The sequence below is a fragment of the Mya arenaria genome, chromosome 7 (assembly GCF_026914265.1).
Source record: "Mya arenaria isolate MELC-2E11 chromosome 7, ASM2691426v1".
NCBI classification, from domain to species: Eukaryota; Metazoa; Mollusca; class Bivalvia; order Myida; family Myidae; genus Mya; species Mya arenaria.
This window is the reverse complement of record NC_069128.1, coordinates 23,488,652-23,516,025: the sequence shown is the minus strand read 5'-3', so window position 1 is coordinate 23,516,025 and position 27,374 is coordinate 23,488,652. Positions and strand designations below refer to the sequence as shown.

General features: G+C 34.7%; 2 protein-coding genes and 1 long non-coding RNA gene across 3 annotated transcripts; 2 read left to right on the top strand and 1 right to left on the bottom strand.

Annotated features, from left to right (window-relative positions):
- Positions 1 to 1,552: 1,552 nt before the first annotated feature.
- On the bottom strand, positions 1,553 to 5,636 carry LOC128240119 (deleted in malignant brain tumors 1 protein-like). The gene is made up of 3 exons (XM_052956628.1): positions 5,486 to 5,636; positions 4,638 to 4,763; positions 1,553 to 3,310 (listed from the first exon to the last, which is right to left on the bottom strand). The coding sequence occupies exons 2-3, from the start codon at positions 4,752 to 4,754 to the stop codon at positions 2,372 to 2,374; spliced, it is 1,056 nt and encodes a 351-aa protein (XP_052812588.1). The 5' UTR covers positions 4,755 to 4,763; positions 5,486 to 5,636; the 3' UTR covers positions 1,553 to 2,371.
- Positions 5,637 to 5,766: 130 nt separating this feature from the next.
- LOC128240120 (uncharacterized) lies at positions 5,767 to 25,611 on the top strand. The gene is made up of 4 exons (XR_008262047.1): positions 5,767 to 5,899; positions 23,716 to 23,794; positions 24,167 to 24,343; positions 25,300 to 25,611. It is a non-coding gene; the product is annotated as an uncharacterized LOC128240120 (long non-coding RNA).
- Positions 14,424 to 16,345, top strand: LOC128240117 (uncharacterized). Its single transcript, XM_052956627.1, has one exon. It carries the CDS (start codon positions 14,487 to 14,489, stop codon positions 16,233 to 16,235), a length of 1,749 nt encoding a protein of 582 aa, XP_052812587.1. The 5' UTR covers positions 14,424 to 14,486; the 3' UTR covers positions 16,236 to 16,345.
- Positions 25,612 to 27,374: the final 1,763 nt, after the last annotated feature.

The window sequence follows — 27,374 nt, the reverse complement described above, 5'->3', positions numbered from 1 at the left end:
TCATGTTTTGTATGTGCGCGCTTTTTACATGTTTTGAATACTTGTTTAATGTTACTTTTAATTATGCGCGCTTTATATATATTTGTAGTGGAGCTGTTAGTTAGTTTGTCTGAATAAAGCTCTCTTTCCCCCTTATCTTTGTTGGTCATTCGTTGAAAACGTGTTTGACCAATGTTCAGAGTGTTTGCTTTTAAACCGTATTGACCCAATGTTCAATTTGTTTGCCTTTATAACGTGTTGGACCAATGTTCAAATTGTTTGCCTTTTAAAACGTGCAGGACCAAGTGTTTGCCGATTTAACTTGTTAGATAAATCTTCAGATTGCTTGCCTTAAATACGCGTTGGTCCAATTCTTAGACTGAGTGCCTTTTAAACGTGTCGGACCAATGTTCAGATTGTTTGCCTTCAAAACGTGTTGGACCAATGTTCGTAGTGTTAGCCTTTATAATGTGTTGGACCAATGTTCATAGTGTTTGCATGTATAACGTGTTGGACCAATGTTCATAGTGTTTGCATGTATAATGTGTTGGTCCAGTGTTCGTAGTGTTTGCATGTATAACGTGTTGGACCAATGTTCATAGTGTTTGCATGTATAATGTGTTGGACCAATGTTCATAGTGTTTGCATGTATAACGTGTTGGACCAATGTTCATAGTGTTTGCATGTATAATGTGTTGGTCCATTGTTCGTAGTGTTTGCCTTTATAAAGTGTTGGGCTAATTTCCATAGTGTTTGCCTTTATAACGTGTTGGGCTAATTTCCATAGTGTTTGCCTTTATAACGTGTTGGGTTAATGTTCGTAGTGTTTGCCTTTATAACGTGTTGGGTTAATGTCCATAGTGTTTGCATTTAGTATGTGTTGGTCCAATGTTCATAGTGTTTGCCTTTATAACGTGTTGGGCTTATGTTCATAGTGTTTGCCTTTATAACGTGTTGGGCTAATGTTCATAGCGTTTGCCTTTATATTGTGTTGTTCCAATGCTTAGATTGATTGCCGACAAAACGTGTTGGATCAATATTTAGATTGTATGCCTTTATTACTTGTTAGACAAATGTTTAAATTCTTTGCCTGTAATACGCGTTGACCCAATTTTCAGATTGACTGCCTTTTAAACGTGTTGTACCAATGTTCAGATTGTTCGCCTTTAAAACGTGTTGGTTCAGTTTTCAGGTGGACTGCCTTTTAAACGTGATGATACAATGTTCAGATTGTGTTCTAAAACGTGTTGGACTAATGTTAAAATTGTTTGCTTTTATAATGTGTTGGACCAATGATCAGATTGCTTGTTTGTCCAATGTTCGGATGATTTGCCTTCAAAACGTATTGGAACAATGCTCATAGTGGGTGGCTTGAAAACGTTTTGGACAAACTTCGGAGTGAATGCCTTTTAAACGTATTATTTCATTGCTCAGTTTGTATGCCTTAAAACGTGTTGGACCAATGGTCAGATGATGTACCTTTAAAACTTGTTGGGCCGATGTTTAGGTGCATACATTCATTACGTGTAGGAACGGAAATAACTTTTACTTTTGCGAACTCGTTTTATTCAAGTGTAGTTTACAATTTATTCCAATAACTAAGCTCATGGTAACATGACAGCATGAAAATATGAGAAAAAGAAACACAATTTAGAAACGACTCTGTTTTAAAAAACATAACTCGCATTATACAAATATACAAACCAAATCATAACGGAAGAGACATATGTTTTACAATGCTTTACAAAAAAATGTAAGCTATTTATAAGATACAGAGTACATTTTATTGCTACTTCAATATAAATATATACATATTGACAGTGTTAAAACGTGTTTAATATTTCTTTTTCAAACGGGAAAATTTGTAGTAACATAAAATCGTTCAGGATTTAGAAATGGTTACATAAATCACGGATGTATATCGTTTTTAAAAAATCAAATTAAATTTTGCCACTTGCATTTTTAACTGCGCTGTCTCTCGCTGTATATACATTTTGTATAACATACGTTATCCTGAAATCTATTACAAAGGATTAGAAATTTACCTAAAATATTAATTTGTTTTATCTCCATTATCCCTTGTTAATTGCTATACTTTGAGTAGAGGTTTTCAAGAGCATGCGTCTTTTACATGTAACGTAATAGCTGTGTCTTCGACAAGAAGAACACAGTGGTGAAGAAGTGACGGTTGTTTGCGTGCTCCGTGGTCTGTTATCCCATTTCTATGTGCCACCGTCGTTATCAACAAAAAACAATAACAAAAAAAAAAAAAAAAAAAAAATGCAATTAAAACTTTCTAATCCATCGTCAATAAATCCAGGAAAAGAGCATTTTTTATTAACAAAATATAAATGCTTTATCTTTGATTGTAATATAAAATTAACACCACATATTAATTCCACATACGGAACCCTACGTCCTCACCATGATTACAGTCCTCGACACCCCACCCGCGATGATGACAATCTAAGAAGCTTCTTTCTCTACCGTGACATTTTACATGGTCCATCCAGATGTTCCCGCTGCCATAACCGAAACCCGCACTAAGCACATAATTACATTGCACGAATCCGAACATCCTACAAACCACTCTTACGTTGTTTGTTATTTCATAAGCGGCTAAATTATTCTCCGAAAAACTGTCATCGCATGCCGTTCCCCATTTATTATCGTGACGGACTTCTAACCGCCCCTGGACGCCGGTGGAGCGGTAAGAAGACACATTAGCCAGACGGACGTCTATTGCGCTTGAGTAATAATAATCATCTAGTACAATTCTACCTGTATTCAAACGTATTTTCAAAAATTCAAGTTCTTTCTCTAAATTGCTTGAAAATGACTCAAATGTATTCAATATTCTTTCCTCTACACTTTTTGTTTTATTTTCAATCTTTTGTAGTTCTAAGGATAAATTAGTAAACTTATGTTCACTAAAATGTGTAGCCGAACCATTAAGAAGCTCTGACAAAGTAACGTTTGCAAGCGAAACATTTCCATAAATGTACTTGATATTATGTTGCACTGCTAGAGTCAGATTATTCATGTGGCTTGTTATCTTTTCTTCAAGCTCTTTCAGTTGGCCCTTAACGCATTGCTTTAGTTCATGTAAGTCTTTTTTGTCGTTAGCATAAGCCTTGCGCATATTTTCAACCTCTGATTTTACAACATGACTTGCTTCATTATTCCCATTACTAGGTTCACCCCCAATGTTGTAAGAAGTAATGTCCCTGTCTTGAATAGGGTCTCCTTGGTCTAGCGCAACCGTTGAGTTTTCCAAAATTTCGACTCTTATAGAGATGTCTTTAACTTGGTCTCTTATAGATCCTAGCTCCTGGAAAAATGAATGAATACATGTATGTACATATTAACATATTGAATATCATAAAAAATTATCTACAATATGCACAATAACTAATCATATTACAAGTCAAAATGTTATCACAAAAATGTCACTATATTCAAGTTAAACTATCACTTTCTATTTCTAAAAACAGTTGTACTCATTATCCTAATTGAACATCTTTGATGATGATAATTATTCTGAAACTGCTTAAATATCAATTCAACAAATTTACAGACAGGCCTTTTTGAAAAATATCCCTGTCCTCATGTTCTAACGATTTACATTGGCATGTTCAAAGGAATAAATGCCATGCGAAACTTTGGTTGCCATTGCAACACAAAGGAAAGACTTAAAATTAAATATTGATAAAAGCTTAGGTATTTGTTGGGTAAACGGTTTAGTGGACTACGATGTTTTGTCAAAACTTGCCCAGACCCAAGGGTCACAAGGTTCATATCGAGTTATACAAGAAAAATAACTTAAAAAAATATTGTCTGAAACCGCTTGGCCTAGACCCTTAATATTTTGTTTGTGGGATCAAACAAGATCCTTATCCAAGTTTGTTTAAAGAATGCCCCTGGGGACAACTGGCCACCCAATGGGATTCACAAGTTTCCTATAGACTTAAATAATAAGGAAATCTTTGAAAATCTTTTTTACTCTAACCACATGGCACAAACCTTTGATTATTGTTGATGGCACTTTACCAAATGTGTTCAAATTTTTCCCCTAGGGTATAAGATTACCCCAGTCCTTTGACTATTTTTTAACTTTTGGAGTTACAGCAATAAAATTAGAACCAAGAATATATTTCAATGTTGTTCTTTTGATGTCCTTGACTGTAACATTTTGACCGTCTTCTTATTATTTACTGAAATTTCAGCAATGAAGGCTAGACAATATGTACAGTTTTGAAAAAAGGAAATATAAAAGTTGTACTTAGATGACCTTTACTGTGACCATTGACCTATTTTATAATTTTAAAGCTACAGCATTAAAACTTGGATTAATCCCTAATTGCATTGCCATTCACCAATAAACTCATTCTAATTCCTTGAGATTAAAGGGTTTTAAACGTTCACTAAGATGAGCGATTTAAAGCTACCACGGGCATCCGGATTTAAAGTTGCCATGACAAAGAGGTTAATGCATGAACTAAAAATATTTGCGCGTTTTAAAACATGGATGACATAATGATCTTCAATGATCGGATGATCATCGGATATTCAACGATCCTGAAATTCGCTCGTATTCAGGTTGATAACTTTCAATGTTTTGAGCGTGAAATCGCTTGGTATATAACATATATCCTTACCCTAAATATAAAGCTTTTGAGGGCGTTTACGTCTTCTTCCAGTCTTCTAAGCCGTGACCCCTGGATGGGTCTTAAAGCAGTCAAGCACAAAATCAGGCCGAGCGGGACGAGCCTCATTCTTTCTTACTGTGAAAATAGAGAGAACTTCACAACATTGTTAAAATAATTGTACATTGCATATTCATATGAATCTCTTATTCATAAATAGTGTCAATTTATCTTGAATGTTATCAATTATAAAAAAGGCGTCATGTTATCTTAAGTTTCATCAATTATAATAGTTATATGTCAAATTTATATATATATATTTACATTGCAATGGCTTTAATCATTAAAAGTAAGCTGAATAATTAGTATTTGATAATTCATATGAAAATTACAGGACCAGCCCAGAAGTCAAAAGTAAACAAGGACTCTGTTTAGAGGCAGAAGATTAAGACTTTACAGACATTGAATGGGAGACACATACCTTCACAATACAACTTTTACATGCTACAAATGCATCAAATTATGTAAATTAAATTATACTGACGTAACCGCCATGGAACGGATAGCGCCGAGGAATGTGCTGTTGTTTTTTAATAGTTTAAAGCTGTAGCTCATTGAAATTCTTTTTTAACATCTAAGGTATATTGTTGAAGATCGAATCATTGTTTCCATCATTGTTATTATATATACTTCAGATAATATGCCAGTCTGAAACTGCCACCTATGGCGATGGCAGGTTAAATAGTGTGCTTCAAATCAGCTCCAGAATTACAACGCGTAGATATTCATTTATAACACATTCGCAATGAGATTTATTGGATTATTAAGATTAACCAAAAAACAACAACTCTAATACTTACATATAGGCAGCAACAATTCCTAGTCTTGTCACTTAAGTTTTCACTTAACTTAGATTTACTCAGATAATTCTCTTGTGCTATGAAGAGTGTTCATCGATACAACAATTTGCTTTATATATCTGAAGGCTGTGCAAAATATTATTTCGGTCATAACAACAAGCGCAGAGCTGCAATGCATACATTAAATCGAGACAAAGGAACAAGACTGGAAACGCTGATCTGAAATGAATGAATTAAACCGGGACTGGAAGCACTGAGCTTCAATGTATTGCTTAGACGGAAACAAAGTAGCCAGACTAGACAGAAACTCTTGCTGCAATGACTCATTACAAAGGAACAATACTTAGTGGTCCCGCATAGGTGATGCACACGATATAAACGTGTGTACAGGATGACTTCGGCGTGAATATAAATGTAAGTCATGATTATTTGCAATCCTTTATGCGCACGTAACGACATTGCGGAAATGACGTGCGTGTTTTATCTTATCTGAAAGCATAACGGACTGAACGGGCTAGAGTACAAACAAGTGAACAATATTAACTGCTCATTTTCACTGATTTATATGGAATGGAAAGCGTATTATATGTTTTATTTGCATTACTGTGTGTGATGGGAATAAGGAATGCTTCGTTGAACTGATTTTGCCAAAGGCATGCAGACCAATGAAATGATTTTTTTATCAGAATACGATTCGACTGTACTTTTGTTGTAGATTTGCTGGCGACTATAAAAACTTAACCTTGCCTGAAAAGGAAACATCATAAAAACACACACAGTTTTTGAACAACCTGGACTAATTATAGATTATTTTATCCTTTTTATATAACAAATATAATAAATTAATATCATAGACAAATAGACTAGTAAATGTTGCAATATCAACATTACATTGAAATAAGTTTTTATATTGTTCGCAATAACTATGAAGAACAATTCTCAAATTATTGATTTAGTGTTATGATCTCGGTATTAGAAGCACTATGTTCAAGGGAGACTTATCTTTGGCACATTCTTCCATCAATGTTAATCTATGTGCACAAACAAATGTCAAGTGACTAAACATGCCATGAACCGTGTTGTTGTTTGCGTGCAAAATGGTTTTCAGATGCATGATACACACGTGCATATTTTTATGTCGACATTGAATCAATTACCCACGTTATCTGCCTTCCCGGAACGGCAACGCAACATGAGTAATCTGTAATCTGCTAATCAGATTTGGTAATCTGTGTTTGGCATGCAGGATTCAATGTAACAAACAAACAAACATTTTACTTGTCTGGAACAAAGCCAGTGTATTTGTTATGTACAGTTGCAATAGTTGTTGTATTAATGTTACAATGCTCAAAAAAGGTACTTTGCAAATTATGACTTGATTAAGATATTACTAAAGCTGAGTTGCTCTGTGTTTAACCTTAAGCATCCAGCACTTGAAATTTACTGTGTTATAGACTGGGGTTATTTACTCGAGTCGCACTAGTGTAACCTCAAAATGGATACTGATACTGGATTATGCTAATAAATTTGAAGAAGGCATGAATTGTATTTGGTTACAACTGTCTTAACAACCGATAAAAATAACTAAGTATAAACAAGTTGTATCAGGAATGTCTATCCCTGTATAGTATCATTGAGACTGTTGCGTTCGCATTATAAGTTATTACAGTCGCTTGTGCTTTATTACAAAAAGATGTGTTGTGAGCCATCGTGATGTAAACAGTTTTTTTTTATAAAGTGCATTTTCCTGCAAAATACCGTTCAGCAAGATAATTGGATAAATTGCATGGACTATAATACTTGTAAGATGTTCTTTAGTAAGGAAGGTTTGTATATAACATTCCACGGGAACACGACTGCATTTTAGGTTTAACTAACCATTAAAGAAACTGAAACTAAACTATTTCTTAGAATATGCCAATCTGTATAGTTATTACGTTTATGTAAAGCGACCTCCTTCTTCTATGACTGTTGCTTTCTACAGGAACTAAGTAACAACTTAAAGCCTTAATGGTGTTATTAAGTAACATTTAATATGAAATGACTTCTATTTGAACATTATATGACACCGTTTGATTTATTTATAAAAAGTTTAAAAGCTACCTTGGAATAATTAGACGTTTTGTTTGTTGACTATTTTTATAACGTGGTCAAAGGAGTTCATTTTTAAATAATTGAAGGTAAAGGTCATACGACAAGGTGTATGTCTGTCATTCATTTGCAGATACGTTTGGCGAAAATGTTTGGGATTAATACTTGTTATAACAGGCAATCTGCCTTCTACAACGGTCGCATGTCCGTTCGGCATCAGTCAACATAATACTTTGTATCAAACTAAGTTGCATTTTTAACTGTATCAAATGGTTTATGAACGCTATTTTTGGCTATTGGATTTTGAGTAGAATTGATCAGACGATATTGAACTGACAGTTCCATCAATGTAACAAACAGATTAATCGAATTGCGTTGATAAATCACATATATTTACAATTATAGCAAGCTTAACGTACTCGCATTATTTATGGATTTACAATGAAACACTATGGTTTAGTCCATCAGTTCAAACGCAATACAATTTAGACCATGTATTGCAAATCTGACAATTTCTGTCATTTTTAAATCCTTATTCTTATCTTCGTTTTTAATGACAGGTGTGTTGTAATTTTATTGTGTTTGTTGTCAGTATTCTTACATATTTAGGTCAGTTTGATTAAAATAGCTTTTTATATTTACAAACAGCACAGTCTCTGTTATATTGTGTATGTTGAAGAACGAAATTAACGAATATGGCGAAATGTTTGTGCTATACTAAATGTTGCTTAAATATTATTGATAACTACACAGGTACACTGTTGGTGACAATCACAAATATAACTGAAATTGGTAGATGTATGTTGTACCTTTTGGGTTTATTATAATTCCGATAGCATGCAAGTATTAGGTACTAGTTTGTGTTTTTATGTCTATCATTATTTAACTGATATTTCTATTTAAACAATTTAGAAAAAGGTAAAACAGCATGTGCTTAGACAGAACTCAATTGTGTTGTTGTGTATGTTTGAGAAACTGAAATATACTAGTATGATGACAACATTATTTGAAAATGTCTTCAATTACCAAAATCAAAGGAAATGATGTATAAGATAAATATTTCTTTAAGCAAATATATTTCTGGTTGGTATTTGCCTACATCTTAGACTTTGAATCTGATCCTATTCTTTTTTCATTACTTTCGTTATTTAGTCAGATTGTATTGCTAAAAATTCAGTTCTCCGTTTCACAGATATAGGCTAAGAATGTATAAGGACTTTGTTCGACATTGTTAAGAAATTTCCAAAATAATTAATTATTTTTTGACGAAAACTGCATAAGGATAATATCTTGATTATGAGAACAGCGATAACCGCATTGTGATTTTGAAAATCGTGACGGTTTGATGATCACAATATATCAAGGGTCTAAAATAAAAGAAAATAAATACATCTTCATCGACATACCTTGAAATACTATCAAAAAATGTTGAGATGGACGGTACTAAACTTACAACCCGAAATATTAATACAACAGATGTGCTGTTTGATAACAAATCCTCATAAAATCGTATGTTGAATGCTATTTATTACAAACTGCTATATAATAAATGTCTATACTCTGATGTCCATGTAACCCGATTACAAACTCAAACTAAATTTTTTTTTAACGAATTTAAGCCCCCAGTAGACCCGAGTACCAATGAATTCTTGTTTCAATGAACGTTTCAAGGCGGTAATCCTATCATTTAAGTTTGAGTTTATGTTTAAACTTAATGCTACTGAGCTTGTTTCTGTAGCTTTTTGCATAAATATGGTTTGATTGTGGTGTTTGTATTTACTTATGTTTTGCTAGTTTGTTTTTGGTGTGTGTGTCTGTGTATGTTGTGTTAATGTGTTTGTGTCTATAGAGCATTGTCGGTTGGTCCCTTGCCTTGCGCCCCTAAAGTAAGTGTAGTTTTGAATGTCTTCAGGGCTTGTACCTGTTATTTTGATTGTATTATCGATATGGGAAAACAAACTTATTTTCCACGTATCATTTTCCATATAAAACGGGTTTTTTATGTCTTGGTTTGACCTTCAGGAGATTATCTTTCGGTGCCAGCAACCATTTACGTTTAAGGAGAAAATTGTAAAAACTTATCGTCATAAGTCAAAATTAATTTAATCTAGTTCTCAAGTTATAATCATTTTTAGAAACACTTTGATACCCTTATGTTGTTTTTGTGTTTTTGGCTATGTAATTGGATTTTAAAATTAGTTCAAGGATAATTTTCCTTTGGAATGTTTAAACCTTGTCACCATGTTGTTTTCTTGAAAGCTGTTTGCAAAAATGTATGGTGTAAGAGTGCAAAAATGTATGGGGCCACAACAAATTGATCATTTGTTCTACGGATTTTGCCCAAAAAACGTAGGAGCGAGCGAGCGAAAAAAAAATTAAAATACTTTTTTTTTTAAATTTAAGGCAATTTAGAGGCGAGCGCAAGGCGAAAAATAAAATAAAAATTAAAAAGTTTATTTCTTACTAAATTTATCATGCAATATGTCAAGAAATGCTTTTTAATTGCAAACATAGGTTCTTAGTTTAAATATAAATGAAAAGGTTTTGATTGTATCACATGAAAATCTGTCTCAATATATAACAAATGGCAATAAGATCCAGTGCTTTACTATTACTTAAGACACTGCCGATTAAATTGCGGGACAACACAATTGAAGCAGTATTAAACAAATCTGCAAATGTGGCACCGGTCATTATATTAGAGCAGGTGGTGGAATAAAGATGTTTCCCTTTCAAGACCTCGCCTTTACCACGAACCAATGGTTTATAGGTCCGTGCCTTGAAAAAAAATATCATGACACCCTCCATAGCTTCAATGCCCGTAAGAAACAGGCCACTTTAATAACAGGCCACTTTACTACAAATCGATCAAAGAAAACAAGTGGATAAGAACAAAGAATTGAGAAAATTAAAACAGTCATTTTACTTATAAAAGGTTTTATTTTCTGATTTTACTGATGTTATTTTTATACTGTACATGTATGTGTAATGCACTAGTCAATTGTAACCACGACCCCCAAGGTCCGGGGAATAGAGGGGACTTTGACTTTCGGTCCAGCCAACCCCGGGGGGGGGGGGGGCATGGTTACAATTGAATGGTGCATAAATACAGACTGTTTCTGAAACATTTACAAGTCCTTCTAACAATTACGAGTATAAAACTGAGAAATGCATTTTAGAATTTAAAAAATAACTCACGAAAACATGTTCATTTGTTGTAAGTCGTGTGTCCGTGTATTTTAATATAAGTTTTGCACTCAAAATCTGATTTAGTTATTATTTAACACTAAATTTTGAGTACAAAACAATGAATTACTTAAAACACACATAAATAATTATTGCCTTCGACGCTGTGAAACTGTTGTTGTTTACTGAAGACTATAATCCATTGACTATGACACTGATTTTCAATTAAAAATGTGTATTTTTATATGTGTACGAAAACTGAAAGTATCCTGCAAATTAATACCGGAAATAGATAACAACGGTGCGTCCTGCAAAATATTCCCGACAAAAAAGACTGTCAACAAATATCGGCTGTTTTGCGGTTACCCGGACCTGATTTTGTCCTGACACGAGAAAAGTTTGCTCGCGGAGAATGTAAAGCATGGAAATACCTTCAAAAAAGGCGAAGTCGACGCTGCAGGTTCAAATTTTAAGTAAAAAAACTTCAGATAATAGAGGAAATTCAGAAGTAAAAAAAATAAATAATATGCGCGGCCGAATAGTAAGTGCGGGCGCAAAAAAAAAGTTTTTTTTATTTTTTTTTCGTTTTTCGAATTTTAGGTGCGGCAAATCCGACGAACAAATGATCAATTTGTTGTGGCCTGGTGTAAGAGTGCTCGTTAAGTGTCAACGTTGAATGCAATAAACAACAAAGCTTAGAGGTGTGGAGAGGGTTTGAATATGATCTATGTCGTGTGTGTTATGGAGATGTGATTTTGGCAATAGTGTTTTAAGGTAACACACACACATAACCTCAATGAGATACGTGCTATGCTTGAAATGAAGGAATGGAATAGGTGCCCAACCCTCCCCATGAATGATCGACAGTTAAAAACGTAAAGGCTTACGTACCCGCCTCTCCAAATGAATTGTTCAAAGTGAAGGCCTCTTATGGTTTTCGTACCCGACTCTCACCATGTGAAGAACTGTAATAGTTTACGTGCCCCACTCTGTATATCTGTGATCTTAAGTGAAGTGCGATAATGTTCTATGTGCCCGTCTATCCCCGTGCATGACCTTAAGTAAAGTGTTCTTATGTTCTACGTGTCCGACTCTCCCCATGCAGATCTTAGGTGAAGGGTTCTTATATATTATGTGCCCGACTTTTCCCATGCTTAAGTTAATTAAAGTTAATGCAGATCTTAAGTGAAGGGTTCTTATATATTACGTGGCCGACTTTTCCCATGCTTCAGTTAATTGCTCTAATGGAACACGTGGCCGACTCTCCCAATGCATGATCTTAAATGAAGTGCTCTAATGGTTTACGAGCCCGACTCTCCAATTCATGATCTTAAATGAAGTGATCCAATGTTTTACGTGCCCGACTCTCCCCATGCATGATATAAAATGAAGTGCTCTAATGGTTTGTGTGCCCGACTCTCCCTATGCATGCTATGTGTAGTGTTCTAATGCTCTACGAGCCCGACTCATGCTAGATCTAAAGTGAAGTACTTTAATGTTTTACATACCCGAATCTCCCCATGCATGCTTTTGAGTGAAGTCCTCTTATGTTATACGTGCCTAACCCTCCCCATGCATGATCTTAAGTAAAGTGCTCTAATGGTTTAGCTGCCCGACTTTTCTCGTAACGACGTTGAACTTTGATCACAACGTCGCATACCATAATTGAACTTCAGATCAATGTCAGAGCCTCGACGTTGTACGGACGGATAATGATACAAGTCATGTGTTTCCGGTCCGACCCGATGGCCACTGCGTAGGAAACCGCATATTTGTACAATTCATCGAAAAACGCGTGCGATTATGTTTACTGACGTCATAGCGCATTCACTGGATATTTCAAGAAATTTCTTCATTATAACGTACTTTAATGGTTATTTTGTATCGTTTTGAAGCTTAATATTTTTGTTAGTTAAGGTTGATGGAAGTAATCTTTTTAAGTGTCATTCTTATGTCTACATTAATTGTATGATAAAAGAAATAAGAAGTAGTGCGTCACTGCGAGTGACTCATAAAGCAGGTGGTGCCAGATAGAGATTTCCAGCATGACTGAGTTATAACCGTAAATCTCTATCTAGTGTGCTAGAAAACGTTATCTCAACCTTGAATTTGGCTCATTCACGATGTTAAAGTGTCATATTGTGTTTTCACATCATGTGAATATATGCTAAAATTCTCTTAACACTTACGATAACTTTTAAATGCATTACATTTAAAAGTATAACCAGTAACACTAATTTATATTATAGGATATTGTTAGGAAGTATTTATATATAGAAGTGTACTCCTAGCACTAACTCCAAAGTAGAGGTGCATCTCTTTATTTTGTAGCTTAAAAGTTAAGGTGCATCTCTGATTTTGGAACTGCGGTTCTAAATATAAAGATGCACGTCCAAATTAGAAAATTATGTACCTTCCAAAGTGTGACTACATAATGTTTAGTAAGCTTTACATGTTTTGAGTGTTCCTGGATTGAGATTCTCAGGCGTGACTCGATAATGTTTAGTTTGCTTTAAATGTTTTGAGTTTTTCTGGGGTGCGATTCCAAGGCGTGACTTGATTAATGTTTAATAAGCTTAAAACGTGTTGAGTGTTCCTGGAGTGAGAATCGAAGGCGTGTTTCAATAATGTTTAGATAGTTTTCAATGTTTTGAGTGTTCTTAGAGTGAGATTCCAATGCGAGAGCTGATAATGATGAAATAACTCTATTCTTTTGGAGATTCCAAGGCGTGGTTCTAATATTAATTAGAGTGTTTTAAATGCTTTGAGTACACTTTGAGCGCAATAGCAGCCATGATTTGATAGTGATAAGAAAGCTTTAATAGTTGGAGTGTGTCTGGCTTGCGATTACCAGCCGTGATTATAAAGTGATGAGCTAGTTTAATTGAATTGAATTCTTCTTTGGTGCTATTCCAAGAGTGTCATAAGCATTGTCGGAGTCCGCATGTGATAAAAGGTTCATCCTCGGCGCGCGACACTCCTGAATTATTACAAGAGAATATTTCGTGTCAATATGTAGAGAAAATATGCATTAATTACACCAAAACACCCCTCTGGATACGTTCCTGCTTAAGAGTTTGATAAAACAATGCCATGGTTTTAATATATATATCAAAAGTTGAGCCTCCCCTTTTCCAGAAGAAATATCCATTTACAATGCTGATATAAATATATTTGATATCTTTAAATTACTATTTTATATATTTTTTATTTTTTGTTAGGAATAGAAAACTGTTGATGGGGACGTAACAAATAGTTCATGTTCGCGACATCTTGTTTTGACATTGGTATAATTCAAGCAAGCTATTGTTCTTACTTAAATAAACTTAAAACGGAATTCAGATTGTGTTGTTTTGAAATTAACGATTAAACTTCAGATTTGCCTTACTTAAATTTATAAAGATTTACATTTTTTCCGAGTACGGCTTAAAATATTTTGCAAGTCATACAACAGTATACACATCACTTAAATGTTCAATTAGATCCAATTCTGCGACAAAATAAACGTTTTATTTATTATATCATATATTAACGTAATTGATAGATAACGCTATCTAACAACCGACCTATATAAATTGTAACATTTTACCTGGAGATTAATGCTTAGTGAACTATACTAAATCGAAAGTGGATTGATATTTGTATTATCTCAGCGGAAAAACAGGTAAGGAAGTTTTAAACCTGTTTTTAAAAATAAGGAGCATAAACACCAAACAAGAAAGTTATGGCTACCGGGGGATATGATACACTTCTAGAATGTGGTAGTGACGCCGTCGGTGGAAAGATCGGGAGCAAGTGTGAGCCTTGTCGTCGTCGGGACAGGTTAGAGGTGGCTTCATTGTTCTGTAATACATGCAAGGTATATCTATGTGATGATTGCTGTGTTGTACACAAAGGGCACATAGCAAACGTATATGAACATAACATCGTTGCTGCCCATGACGCCTGTGTCAAGCCATATGTCGATATGAAGGGACTGGATCAGTGTAACGAACATAAACGAGTGTTCATGTTTCACTGTGAAGACCACGAAGATCTGTGCTGTGAGGTATGTGCCTTTTCTCGCCATCGTAGATGCAACAATATTTACGAAATAGCAAAGGTCGCTAAGAATGTGAAGGATGATGTAAGGGAAAAGATACGTGCATCCGTTATTACTGCCTCAGAATATATAATGAAATGCGAGGAGGATCAATTGAACAACATTTCGCGAGTCGAAGAAATCGTAAAAGAAATGGATAATTACAAGGAGGACTTATTAACGAAAATTGAGGAAGCCAAGCTGCGAATTGTCAGCGAAATGAATAGCATTAACACACAGGAAACCGAACGTCTAAATACGAGGAGAAAAGCGGCTGAAATCCTGAAGAAAGAATTCGACACGCACTTGGCAATGTCAGATAGCGTTCGCGAGAATGGAACGGAAACGGAACTATTCATTCTAAACCACATTTTCAAAAGGTCGAAAAACAAGGCATCACAAACACTTAACCCTTTGTTGAAGAATGATTACACCGTCAAAGTGGGACTAAAAATCAACGAAAACATTTTAAAAATTAAAACTTCTGATGTCGCATTATTCTCATTGAATAAAACAGAAGAACCAAGAACACAAGAGCCAGAAACACAATCAGCGGTGCGTCTGGAGCTGTTGAAAACCATGGAGCTTGTGAAGACAGGGGACGACAAGGTTGAGCCGTTTGTGACTGGGCTGGATTTCCTGACGGATGGGAGGATCGTCGCCGTGGATAACTACAACTGGAAATGTTTTATTTTGAGTAACACACTGAAGAGGTTTGATATGTTTTATAAATTTAAGACATATCCTAGGGACGTTACATCTTACTCTGATAACAATATTGCAGTAACCGTCAGTGACGAAGATATTCGAACTATCTGCCTGCTAACAGTGGACAGTGACAACACGATCACGTTGATGAAGGCGCTGAACACGTCTATCAAATGCCTCTCCATCTTTACCCTGAACGACCGCACGTTCGTAGTGAGCACTTGGGACGACCCGCGGCCTGCAAAGAAGATTGACGTGGACGGCAAGGAGAGCGACTTTGACAACGTGAAGTTTCCTGGAAAGACGTATAAGATTGGTGAAAGTCAATGTACCTACATACCATCCCGGGATACTCTAGTTCTGATAGAAAGGCATGCTCACACAGTTTACATGTATAACACCGTATTCGGCAAGACCAGCGAGGTGAAATGTTACCGGATACCGGAACCCAGAGGCGCCTGTACTGGCCCTGATGACTCCGTGTTTGTCTGCAGTAGGAACACGAATTCCGTCATCCAGATATCGCCCAACGGGGACAAATTGACGTCATGTGATGTCGGCATGAAGTATCCGTATGCCGTTGCCTTCTGCATGGATGGTTCGAGAATGGCCGTGACTAACAGTGCGGGGGGCGTGAGACAACTGAAACTGTTTAAAATAATACACTTGAAGTGTATTTGTTAAGATCAAAAAGAAATATAAGTGTTTTTATAATTATTTATGAAAGTAAATATAACTTTCTCTTTGAGCATTATTTGTGAATAGTTTGTGAATAAGATTCTTGTAATAATACAATGTATTTTTGAGAAAAGGACAATTATTTGTCTTGTATTGATATGTTTATAAAGTAAATATATATATTTTTTAATACAACTGTTTTATTAGAGATGAAATACATTGATGACAGAAAATCGTATCTACTTACGAAAACAATTCCTAAGATTCTTAATGAAACGCTTTCCAGAGTATTGTATTTACTAAAGTGAATTTTATTTTAAACACCGTTGTGTGTGCATTACTTTTTAAAGAAATCCAGATTATTAAGCTATGATGTAAAAAAATCTTTAAAATATCATTGATTTAACAAATTCTGCACACAGCAGTATCCTAAGCATATATCATTTATAAAGTCTTAAATTATTAGAACCTAACCTCACAGAATAGTTATTACTAACTAGAACATTTACAGTGTATCGTTGTTACAGCATAATGAAATTAGTAGGACAACTCCTTTCGCATCACTTTCCATGTTCCATGGGTTATCATGATGCTGCTGCTGCTGATTTTGCTAATGATGATAATGCTGCTGATGCTAATGCATTATCGTGGGCTTTTTATATCCTAAACTCGACTCCTGTAGAGTTTTATGCTTCTCAATTGTATTATGTCTTGCTTGAAAGTGTAAATAGTATGTCTGTTTGAAAAAGAGTCACTCTTTTTACATTCAATATTGTTTGTATCATGTACATGGATTTATTTAGTTACCCAAGAATATATAGAAGAATGTTTGCTTTGATATTAAATAAAAATGTATATATATTATTTGAGTTGTTTCCTTGTGTTGCGATGAAAGAAAGTTGCTTTTCAATGTGGTGTCATTAAATTCAGTCTAACTCGATGGAATTGATATATAACCGAAACGTCGAAAGGTCATAGCCAAGATTTCAATGTGGAAATGTCATACCTAAAGTTTCAATGACGTAATATCATAGCTAAAACATCGCATTGTCAAAGCCAAAGGTAAATATATATATATATATATATATATATATATATATATATATATATACCATATATACTAAGTGGAAATATTGAATGTTATTAAATGATTTAAGTTTTACAGGTGTAGCTTTCACAATAATTATCAAACAAACGGCATGATGCTGTCATTTGTATTGTTGTCATTTAGCCTGTTAAACTATTGATTCCGTGGGCACCACCCCTAACCTACACATACTTTTGCGCGCGCGCGCACACACACACACGTACGCACGCACGCACAAAAACAAACACACACTCATGCACATACACCTCAGGAAATTTGATATGACTAAAACATTTAAGACAACTGTGCTCTTTTAAATTCCAGCACAATTTTATGATGTAAAAAAAACATTTCTGATTTATTTTTCAATTTAAAACAAGAGTTTCTATTTTTTAATACGCTGTTACCATCTTTGATAGAATATGTAATTAGAAATTTAATATTGCACGTGTGAGGTTTTATCCTTGTATTGGTCACAAACATTATGGTGTTTAAATACATGTCTGTGTAAAACTTATTCTTGGTAGTTTCAATAATCTGCGGACCAAAACACATATTTAGACACAAAATGAGTGCGTAATATTCATTTAAGCTGAATAAAAAGCTGTCACATATCCTGTCCTTCATCAGACCAAAAGTAAGGGATGTGTTTTTTAGTCTACCGAACTATTCTATATGTAAAAATAATAATATTTATAATATTTATATTATACTTGGTCAGCTGTTTATTTTATTTAACTTTCTTGAATCTTTTCAAAGTGATAATTATGACTTTTGTATATTCCTAAAAGGCACCTGATAACACAGTATTGCTGTTTTGGGGATATGCACATAGCCTGCTGAGATTTTATCAAATTAGTGTAAAACTGATTTAGATAGTTTTCTTCTTGTAGAAAATGAAAAGTGCCCATTATGATTATTATAAACAAGTGCTGAACACTCGTTTGATTTTATCCTGTTACAGTCGTTTGATAGTGAACTGGTATTCTACAGTTTGAAAATGATAGTTTTGATATTTTGCATGTATCCCTCCCCCTCCTCCTACACTCTCCAATGTGCGACTCAGAAACTTGTTTGATTTATTAAAGTGACTTATCCATTTATTGTCTGTGAAAAAAAAAATCAATCCAACAAAAACTGAAGAAGCTATGTCCAATTCTCAAAATCAACCAAAATCCATTAAAATTCATGTTTATACCAAAAAAACAACATGAAAGACTCATCATTTTTAGAGTACAATGTGAAGAAGGGTATTACATGAACAAGCTCCTCAAGTTTCAAAGTGATAGCTTTGATAGTTTCCATGTAAGGGACCTAAACGTAAAATGTAACCAACACCTCCGACGACGACAATCAAGTGATTACAATAGCATGTTTTTCAAAAATGAGACTAGCAAAAAAGTGTCAATAAACATTAAGACCCCAAAGACAATGCCAATAATCAAACAGACTTTCCAAAAGGTGTCAGGAACCTAATGTTATACAAACCATCATATTTCGAGATGAAAACCTTTTCCATCCATTCTTCCCAGCCTACAGGTGATCTTCTCGGCTGAAAAAATAGAAATGGTTTATTTTATATAATAATGCACTGAAACGGCATTATTAATTCATATTCAAAGTATCTGCTGTGTGTACAAACAATTTCAGGGTACGGCTTTAACCAAATATCAATTCCTATGATACAGAAACAAGCAGTGTGGTGCTTGCAGTCTTACTTAAAACAAGAGGCCCAAAAGGGCCTATGCTCTACTGGCATGGCTCTTGTGGTCATTTTCAATCCACTTTTAGTGTTTGGGTTAGTTGAAAACGCTGCACGTTCAACATCTGAGGACAGGAAGTGTTGTAAGCAGATTAGTTGCATGAACTATTTTAATATGTGCCAAGTAAAGGTAATCTGAGGGTAAAAAATATTTGCTTTCAAAACTGTACTCATCGTCAAAATTTCATTTCTGTAGCTTTAAAAATAAAAAGTCGGTCAAAGGTTAAAGTCAAGGACATCCGAGGACAACATTAATGCTTGTTTGCAAAACTGTTCACATGGTCAAAATTTCATTACTGTAGGTTTAAAAATCAATAAGTAAGTCAAAAGGGTGGGGCCAGTTTTTGCCCAAGGGGCATTATTTCAAATGTTTTCAATTGCATCATATGATGCTCCACAACAAATATCAAAGGTATGGGCCTTGTGGTTTGAAACAAGATTTTTTTTTGAAAATATTTTTTAAATAAGTCTCTAGAGAAATTGTGACACCCAGGGCAGTGTCTGTTTTGACCCAAGGGGCATAATTTGAACAGCCATGGTAGTGTACTACTAAATAAAGCCTTGTTCAAAAAAGCAAGGATTTGCAGAGTGGTTTCAGACGAAAAGGTTTTTAATATTTCCCAATTTATGGTGTGTGTGTGTGGGGGGGGGGGGGGGGGGGGAGTCTGTCCCTTACAAAGAAAAGAGAACTTTTCCCTGGGCCTCCGCCAACGTCGCCGAGGACGTTTGCATTTGCCGCACTGGTCTCTTGCGGGACAATCTCCGTGGGGGGGGGGGGGCAGTAATGCCCCAGGGGCATAATTTGAACAAACCTTCACAAGCAATTGTGACTTTACATGTAAACTTGGCTAAAAAAAGACTTCGCTCATGTAGACTTGGCTAAAATTAGACTTAGCTTAAAATAGCACTTTTTATACTTTCAAGGCCCATAATCTAGGCATGGATGGGCAGATCTGGCTGGTTTTTAAAAGGAACCAAGTTCTAATGGATATCTAAATACTGTACAAGTTTCATCGTGATACAATCAAAACTGAAGACTGTGTCATGTTCACAAGCAATTGTTTACAGACGAACTGATTTTTTAATACTTTCAAGGCCCATAATCTAGGCATGCATGTGCGGATCTGGCTGGTTTTCGAAAGGAAACGAGCTCTAATGGATATCTAGATACTGTACAAGTTTCATCGAGATACAATCAAAACTGATGCACATACTACATACACATTACTATCGCATAAGCTCTTCTGGCCTTTGGCCAGTAGAGCTAAAAATCAGAGTACATAAAAGTCTCAGGTTATTTAGCTCTTGGATTTATTCAAAGACGTAATTTGCATTATTATCATTTGTAGCTGTCGCTCAAATATTAAAAGCTTTAGATTTCGACGGAAGCATTCGGCATAATGCTATTCATTGCTCAAAGTGCACTAGCCCCCCCCCCCCCCCCCCCCCCCCCCCCCCCCCCCCCCCCCCCCCCCCGACACACACTATAATTTCGAAAAGTTTACATTTTATATCAATATCCGAGAAACAATATGAAAATAGTGCACTTGAATATCTCTTACTTTTAGGACGACTCCAAGCCAAAATTAACCCATTAAAATATTCTTTTGGAAGCGAGCGTACGTTCTCAGTTCTTCTTCCATAGTTCGCCCTCTCAAACGCGAAATCCTGAAACAGCCCCAGAAGTGGTCTGAAGAACGCATGCAGTATTTTGTACGGCAGTTAATATCTTTTTAATACCACACTCAATTAGGCATCACCCCAATGGGGCTGACACCATTTGAAAAGAAGATGACATTAAAATCTACTGTATGTTGCAATAGTTAACTGGATCGATTTTCATTGATGAAAAGATTACATTGCCAATTTATAATGTATGCACATAAGATAGTGAAAAACATTTAGCACGTTAAACATTAAACTTCAAAGATAGTATAGCGTTATCAAATATTTTAAATGGTTTAGGTATTCCTTTTACTAAATGGCGTGCTTTCTACAGGTCCTTTTTTATGCAAGCCTTACTTTAAGATACGTATTAAATCGCTGTTTCGACGTGTTTTTGTTGGTGTTTTTGTTATATTTTTAGATCACTTTAAGTCTTCAAGCCATTTAGATGCCGCGATAAAATGCAGTGTTGCTGCAATATTGATGAGGTTCGATAATTCTGCGCCCGATAATTGTTCACATTATACTGTTACAACCTTTTGGCTAAACTAAAGGACAAAAAATCGAAATAAATGAATGTAGTGGGATAGGAATTCCTGGTAAAATTAATATCAAGAGCCCGTCAGTTTGGGAAATAGATGTTAATTTCGACGAATGTTTGGGTGAATGTAAATTTCGCCCATCTTGCACGGCCGTTAATTACCATACTATATTCAATCTATGCGAACTTGACCTAGAGCCTAGTCCAGAAATAACTTCGATTAAAGCAAGAGGTGTATTATACTGGATTAAATCAACACAAGAGGTAATGAGCTTTATTATTTAAATTGAAATATATTTGCTCCAGACTACCATTTAAGATAATCGGACGTTTTATGTAATAAATGCTCGTACCCTTCTGCATTAGGCGTGAGTCCGGTGTTAGGTAAAATGTATATAGAGGTACAAAATATAAAAGAATACATGAACATAAGTGTAATATGTCATACTTACATAAAACATACACATTTTAAAATATTAAAAAGCCAAAAAAACTTTCCATTTCGCCAGAGAAAGGACAGTACGAATAGTATTACCCTAAATATTATAATAATGATATCACAGCGATAAGATGTCTAGTTGATATGTTCTTTTGATACAGGGTAATTTTACTCTGTAGTCTGGGCACAGTGTCAAAACGCAATACGCAATAATTATATATCTATGTTGTATTTTTATATGCAAGTAACTTAAGTTTTATCGCAATCAGGCCTTAAACATATCTAGCAAAGTTTGGGATATGGCTTGTAGGCCAGTTTTACGATTTGGTTTTTTTTACCATAATTTCTTATTAAGTAGTTTTCTTAGATTTGTTAAAACATAATTTTGAGTTAATAAAGTACAATACCATCAGCTAAGTGTTCTGTGTCATTAAGGTGTGTGCTACTTGTATATTGCTAAGGCGTCCCTTGCCCTTTCAAAAGGTTGTTCGGATAATACATGTGAGCTCGGTGTTTGCCATGCTTTGATGCATTTGTCCTACATTAACGCACACATACACATGCAATTTTGTTAATGTACAACGTATATAACTCCGCGAAATTGGAGTTCGCTCTGATTCCAGGCAGACATTGATTTGGTATACATTTCAAGTCATTTGCTTGTGTGAACTCTGAGTCCACATGCCATATATATTTATCATACAACATTGGGATGAGTCCTAAATTACATTTTTTTCATTAGAAAATAATTTAATCTCAAAGGAGGACACAGGACACAATCGATCGACAAACGTTATGACACAAAGTCATTAGAAAGGAAACAATCCTTATAATTAACTAAATAACCGAAAATGCTAATAATGTTTTAGATTGAGTACACAGGTTTTTTTAGTACTCAACTTGATCAGGAAGAAACATGATTGCTAAGCGAATGATCAAAGCCGGGCAAAAGCGGTAGGCTCTTAAGACGATAAAGTCGCTCAAAGAAAACTTTCTGACATAGCTTACTTAACAAAGATTAAAATAATGTTCTCATTTTGTATTTCCATGAATCTATTATTTTTTATTAAACTTGACGGAAAAACACAAAGTAATTAGAACAATACAAATGCTATGTTATATCATTCCACACATGAAACGAAGTTATTTGAAAATATACGAACACTCCCTAATATATCGCAAGTCAAAAATCGGTTTTAGAGAAAACTTTCAATCATAATAATTTGATCAGGAAAATGTTGGGAGTTACTTGACAAATCGTATATCCAGATCAAAATTTAAAAACCTAGAAATATGTTATTAAATTTGTTCTATTTCGTAGAAGCATAAATGCTAAATGGATAATTTGGTATTTTAACTATATTTGTATATTCGGCTTTTGTCCCGCCAACGCAAAACCACGACAACAAACAACAATTTCGAGCGTTTACTACGTTTTGCTCATCCAACTCGGGAACACAGCAAAGGCACATTTCGCCGCAATTCACACGGTTCGCCATTTTCCTTTAATGAACAAACTGTCTTTGCAGTTTTGAAAATATCCCCGATCACTGACTTACGATGAATTTATATTCCAGCTAGGAAATGCAAAAAAATCAGCCCCGCACCAACTTTATGTTACACGTTCTAAGATACTTTTTAAGTGATTTTAATTTTCTTCTCTCTTGGTCGACACGCAACTATAACAAAATCACAAAAAATAGTTATGTGGGCAATACACGGCGAATGTTTCGCTCGAAATATTGTAAATGTTGCTTTGAAGGATACAAATAATAAAGTACAGTACATATAAAGGTTTATTTTGTGCAGCCAGAACACGCACCGTTCACGGACGAATCTTTATCTTGCCTTTATAACAAAAAACAATCCTCTACAATGTTGTGTTGCATTTAGTGAGGTAAAGTGCATATAGACCAACTGTTTTTGAATGCAAAGCAAGCAAAATTAAACAAACACATCGACACATTTAAAATGTTTGTGATTACTTTGCAGGACCATGTAGAGTGCGGCATACAGTCGTGTAAGCCAGGATATGTTTGCAATATTCTGAAGAATACATGTGAAATTAAAGGTAAGACAAAACTAAAAAAGGACATGAAATAATATATCGAACTACGATAGTTTAATGTTTATACGTCGTGAAAAGCGTTTGTTTTCAGAACGTCAACACAACATTTATAATGTTCATATTGCGCACATACTATATACGTTCGAAAACAATTAATCCGCCTTACATGAAATGGGGACATAATGAAATAGTTTATATATAAATAGTTTACAAGGTATGTACTCCATTGAATAAAAACTTATCTAATTTAACTTAAAATAAGTTTTCATTACTTAAACATGCTTGATATTTAGCTGACTTTATTAGACAGTTTGTGTTCATGCAAACACATTGATCTCTTCTACAATCAACCAACAGAGATACATTAATTTTCAGATTGTTCACCGTTATCAATTTCGAACAGCACCGTTCTTCTCGGTAATGTAAACGCAATTGGAGGCAAGATAAAGATGCGATGTAAGGAGGGGTTCACTGCAAAAGGACACCCAGTCATCACTTTAACCTGTGGAACGAACGGAGTCTGGAGTCAAGAGCCGATAAATTGCATCCCAAGTAATAAATCAAGGATATTTTTACGATGAATCATTTGTTGCAGCATGTCTATTTTGTAGAATGTGATTCAATAAAATCAAAACTAGTAGATGTAGGTGGTCCTAAAGTAAACACTTTGTATATCAGAGAAGCTACTACGTCAAATTTACCACTTACGTCAAAATTATATTTGCCATAAGACCTATCACTGATTGTTGAACTATCACTGCTTGTTTATCTATCAATACTTGCTGAACTATCAATTATTGTTGAACTATCACAGTTTGTTGATCAACCGATGCTGGTTTACCTTTCACTGCTAGTTGACCTATCATTCATGACGTTCATGTGTGACCGTGCGTATCTTGCGAGCGTAGTTGAAAGCTATGAGTCAATTTAATGGTTTAAGAGAAACAAAGACTGACGCCAAAATATCAAGGCAGTTGTTTTCCTTAGATTAGTAAAGTCGTCTGGACTTATATGTAACACTCGATTCAAATTAACTAATTTGTTTTGTGTGGAGCGAAAGCCAGGACGGACAACTCAACGATTCAAACACATGCAATTCTTGTTTATTTGCAATCATTTAAAAACATTACCGTTCAAACAATGCTTCATGTTATTTAAAGTTTTAAATATGTTTATCATTTAGTTTAAAATCTAGTTATTATATAGTAGTGTTGGGCTGTTCACCAAAAAATAACATTGTAGTAAGTAAGGCAACTGTTTGCTGAAATTGCATTTTTGTATTGGAACATAAAAAGAAGCTTTCTTACAAGGCACATATATAATAGCTTACCAATCAGAATAATGAATACAAAAAACAAACTTACAGGCACATTCTGTTGTAAATGTGAACGTGCATTCCTTGTATTTGATTTGAGTTCTACAGTTTGGGATTCTGATTAATATTAAAGCTAGTATGAAGACACAGACTATAGTAACATAAAGCACAAACTATTTTTCTCTCCTTTTAGTCACATTGAAAATGGGCGTCAACGGACATTATACGTTAACGTTTGCCGAGGCGGCTGGGAGATGCTCTTACTATGGCCTTGCAATTGCCACCCCTGCTCAATTGCTCGAGGCGTGGAAACAAGGAATGGAGATGTGTAGTTGTGGGTGGCTTTCAGACGGATCCAGTGGTCTCATTTTATAATCTGAGCCTTCTTTGTGCCTTTCGAACTTATCAGAATGTCTGGTGTAGTATTTGAGTGTGCACTTGTGTAGTAGCACAATAGCTTTTTTGGTATTTCGTTTTATGTACAAAAATAGAAATAGAAAACTATAAATGGTATTTATTTATTGTAACACGCCTTATTTTCCATGCAGATACATATGTCGTTTTGATGTTTGTCCCGATTAAGAGCAGCTTAATTATTCGACTTCAAAACATATCAATCAAGTGTTTCAACAATAAAAAGGCAGATCATTATCACAACAGCGGTGAGTAGTTAGAACGCATTCGAAGCAGTTTGCACGTGGCATATTACTCGTGCACCAACATTTTGTTTTCTTATCAATATTTTTTTTTAAATATTGTCGAATTGTTGGCGGCAGTTGATTAAATTAATTTGATGCAGTTTTTCAACATGAAATCTGTTTCGGGTAAGTATAAAACTTCGAACCCCCAAAAAAGGCTGAGACTTGTTAAACAGTGGGTGGGGTAATGCCACCGAATGCTTCGTCGTTCAACTCAGCACAAAGGATTGTAGATTTTTCAATGCGATGACAAATGATGAAAGTATTAACCTTTGATGAACAGTACGTCTGAACTAAAGGCGTTAAATAAGGTGTTAAAACCAAAATCAAGAACATGGGCTGGGGCACATTTATAATCAATCACCTTGACTTGTTGCCCAAAGGTAACAGCTGCTAGAATATAGAATCATTAATAAGGAGTGTAATATGAGGGAGTGAAACCTTATATTCTATGGGATCCATAAAACAGTAGGTTAGAATGCAATGGATACAATAATTAACATTATATTTGAAATATCCACTAAAAAAGAACGCTTTTTTGCTAAAGATATCTATATTGCTGTATATTGTTTAAATACCTGTTTTGTGTCAATAATAACAAATCAAATAAGTCAAATATATAATATATAGGATGTAATATCCTGTATGTCTTGTTTAAAATAATATATGTTTAATTGAAATATTATGCACTATATAATGCCGCCTAAAGTTCCAAAATATAACTGTCAAATTTTAATCAATATTTTCTGTAAAAATCTGTTTGTGCTAAATGATTTTGAACAATGTTGAATGTGCTACTTTATTCAAATCAATAATAAGCATTTTTTTTTTTTTAGAAACACATGTATGACTTGTATGTATGTTCCATGTATCTGGGTTTTTGATTGCTTTGTGCTCTATGTCATTTGCTGACGCTGTCATTGAACGGGATATATGTATACCATTTCGACGGTTTTCTGTAGTTGTTTTTATACTAGTATTCATTGATAACTACCTACTGAGGTAGGGTAATTCTAGTCAGTACTCGGGACACACAGTGCGGTTCGCATTTTGTACGCAAGCTATTTGTATCGCAATCACAAACTTATAAAGTTTCTTCCGGGTGATGGTTCGAACAACATCGCAGTTTTACAATTATTTTTCTTTGTCATAATTCTTTATAAAGTAGATATATCCAGTTTGTTTAAAACACGCTTGGCTGGATTACAAATATGGCAATCAGAGTGTATTATAAAAAAAGACACACTTTTATCTTTTTACTTGCCCAACATTTATACTTTGCAAGAGCATCAACAAGTGTTCTATATGCTCTTTATTAGGATATGGTGTCTCATGCCCACTACAAAGATGGCTAGTGGTTAGCGATGCATTTGCGGCTTTGGTAGTATACTAACGTACAACTATACTTCTATGTGGTGCATCATTGGATATACAATGTATCATATTGATGTAAAGATGTACCCTGGTATTAGATATCTCCTAATAAATGCGGATATGTCGTCTATGATAGGATTACTTTTTTTAAATTAGTATGAATTGAGCATGTTTGACCTGTTTTTACATTAAACCC

Excerpts from the sequence above, each read along its gene's own strand:
- LOC128240117 (XM_052956627.1), top strand. The coding sequence starts at position 14,487 with ATGGCTACCGGGGGATATGATACACTTCTAGAATGTGGTAGTGACGCC.
- LOC128240119 (XM_052956628.1), bottom strand. The coding sequence starts at position 4,754 with ATGAGGCTCGTCCCGCTCGGCCTGATTTTGTGCTTGACTGCTTTAAGA. Across the intron at positions 3,311-4,637 it reads TCAAAAGCTTTATATTTAGG|GAGCTAGGATCTATAAGAGA; the intron begins GTAAGGATATAT and ends TCATTTTTCCAG.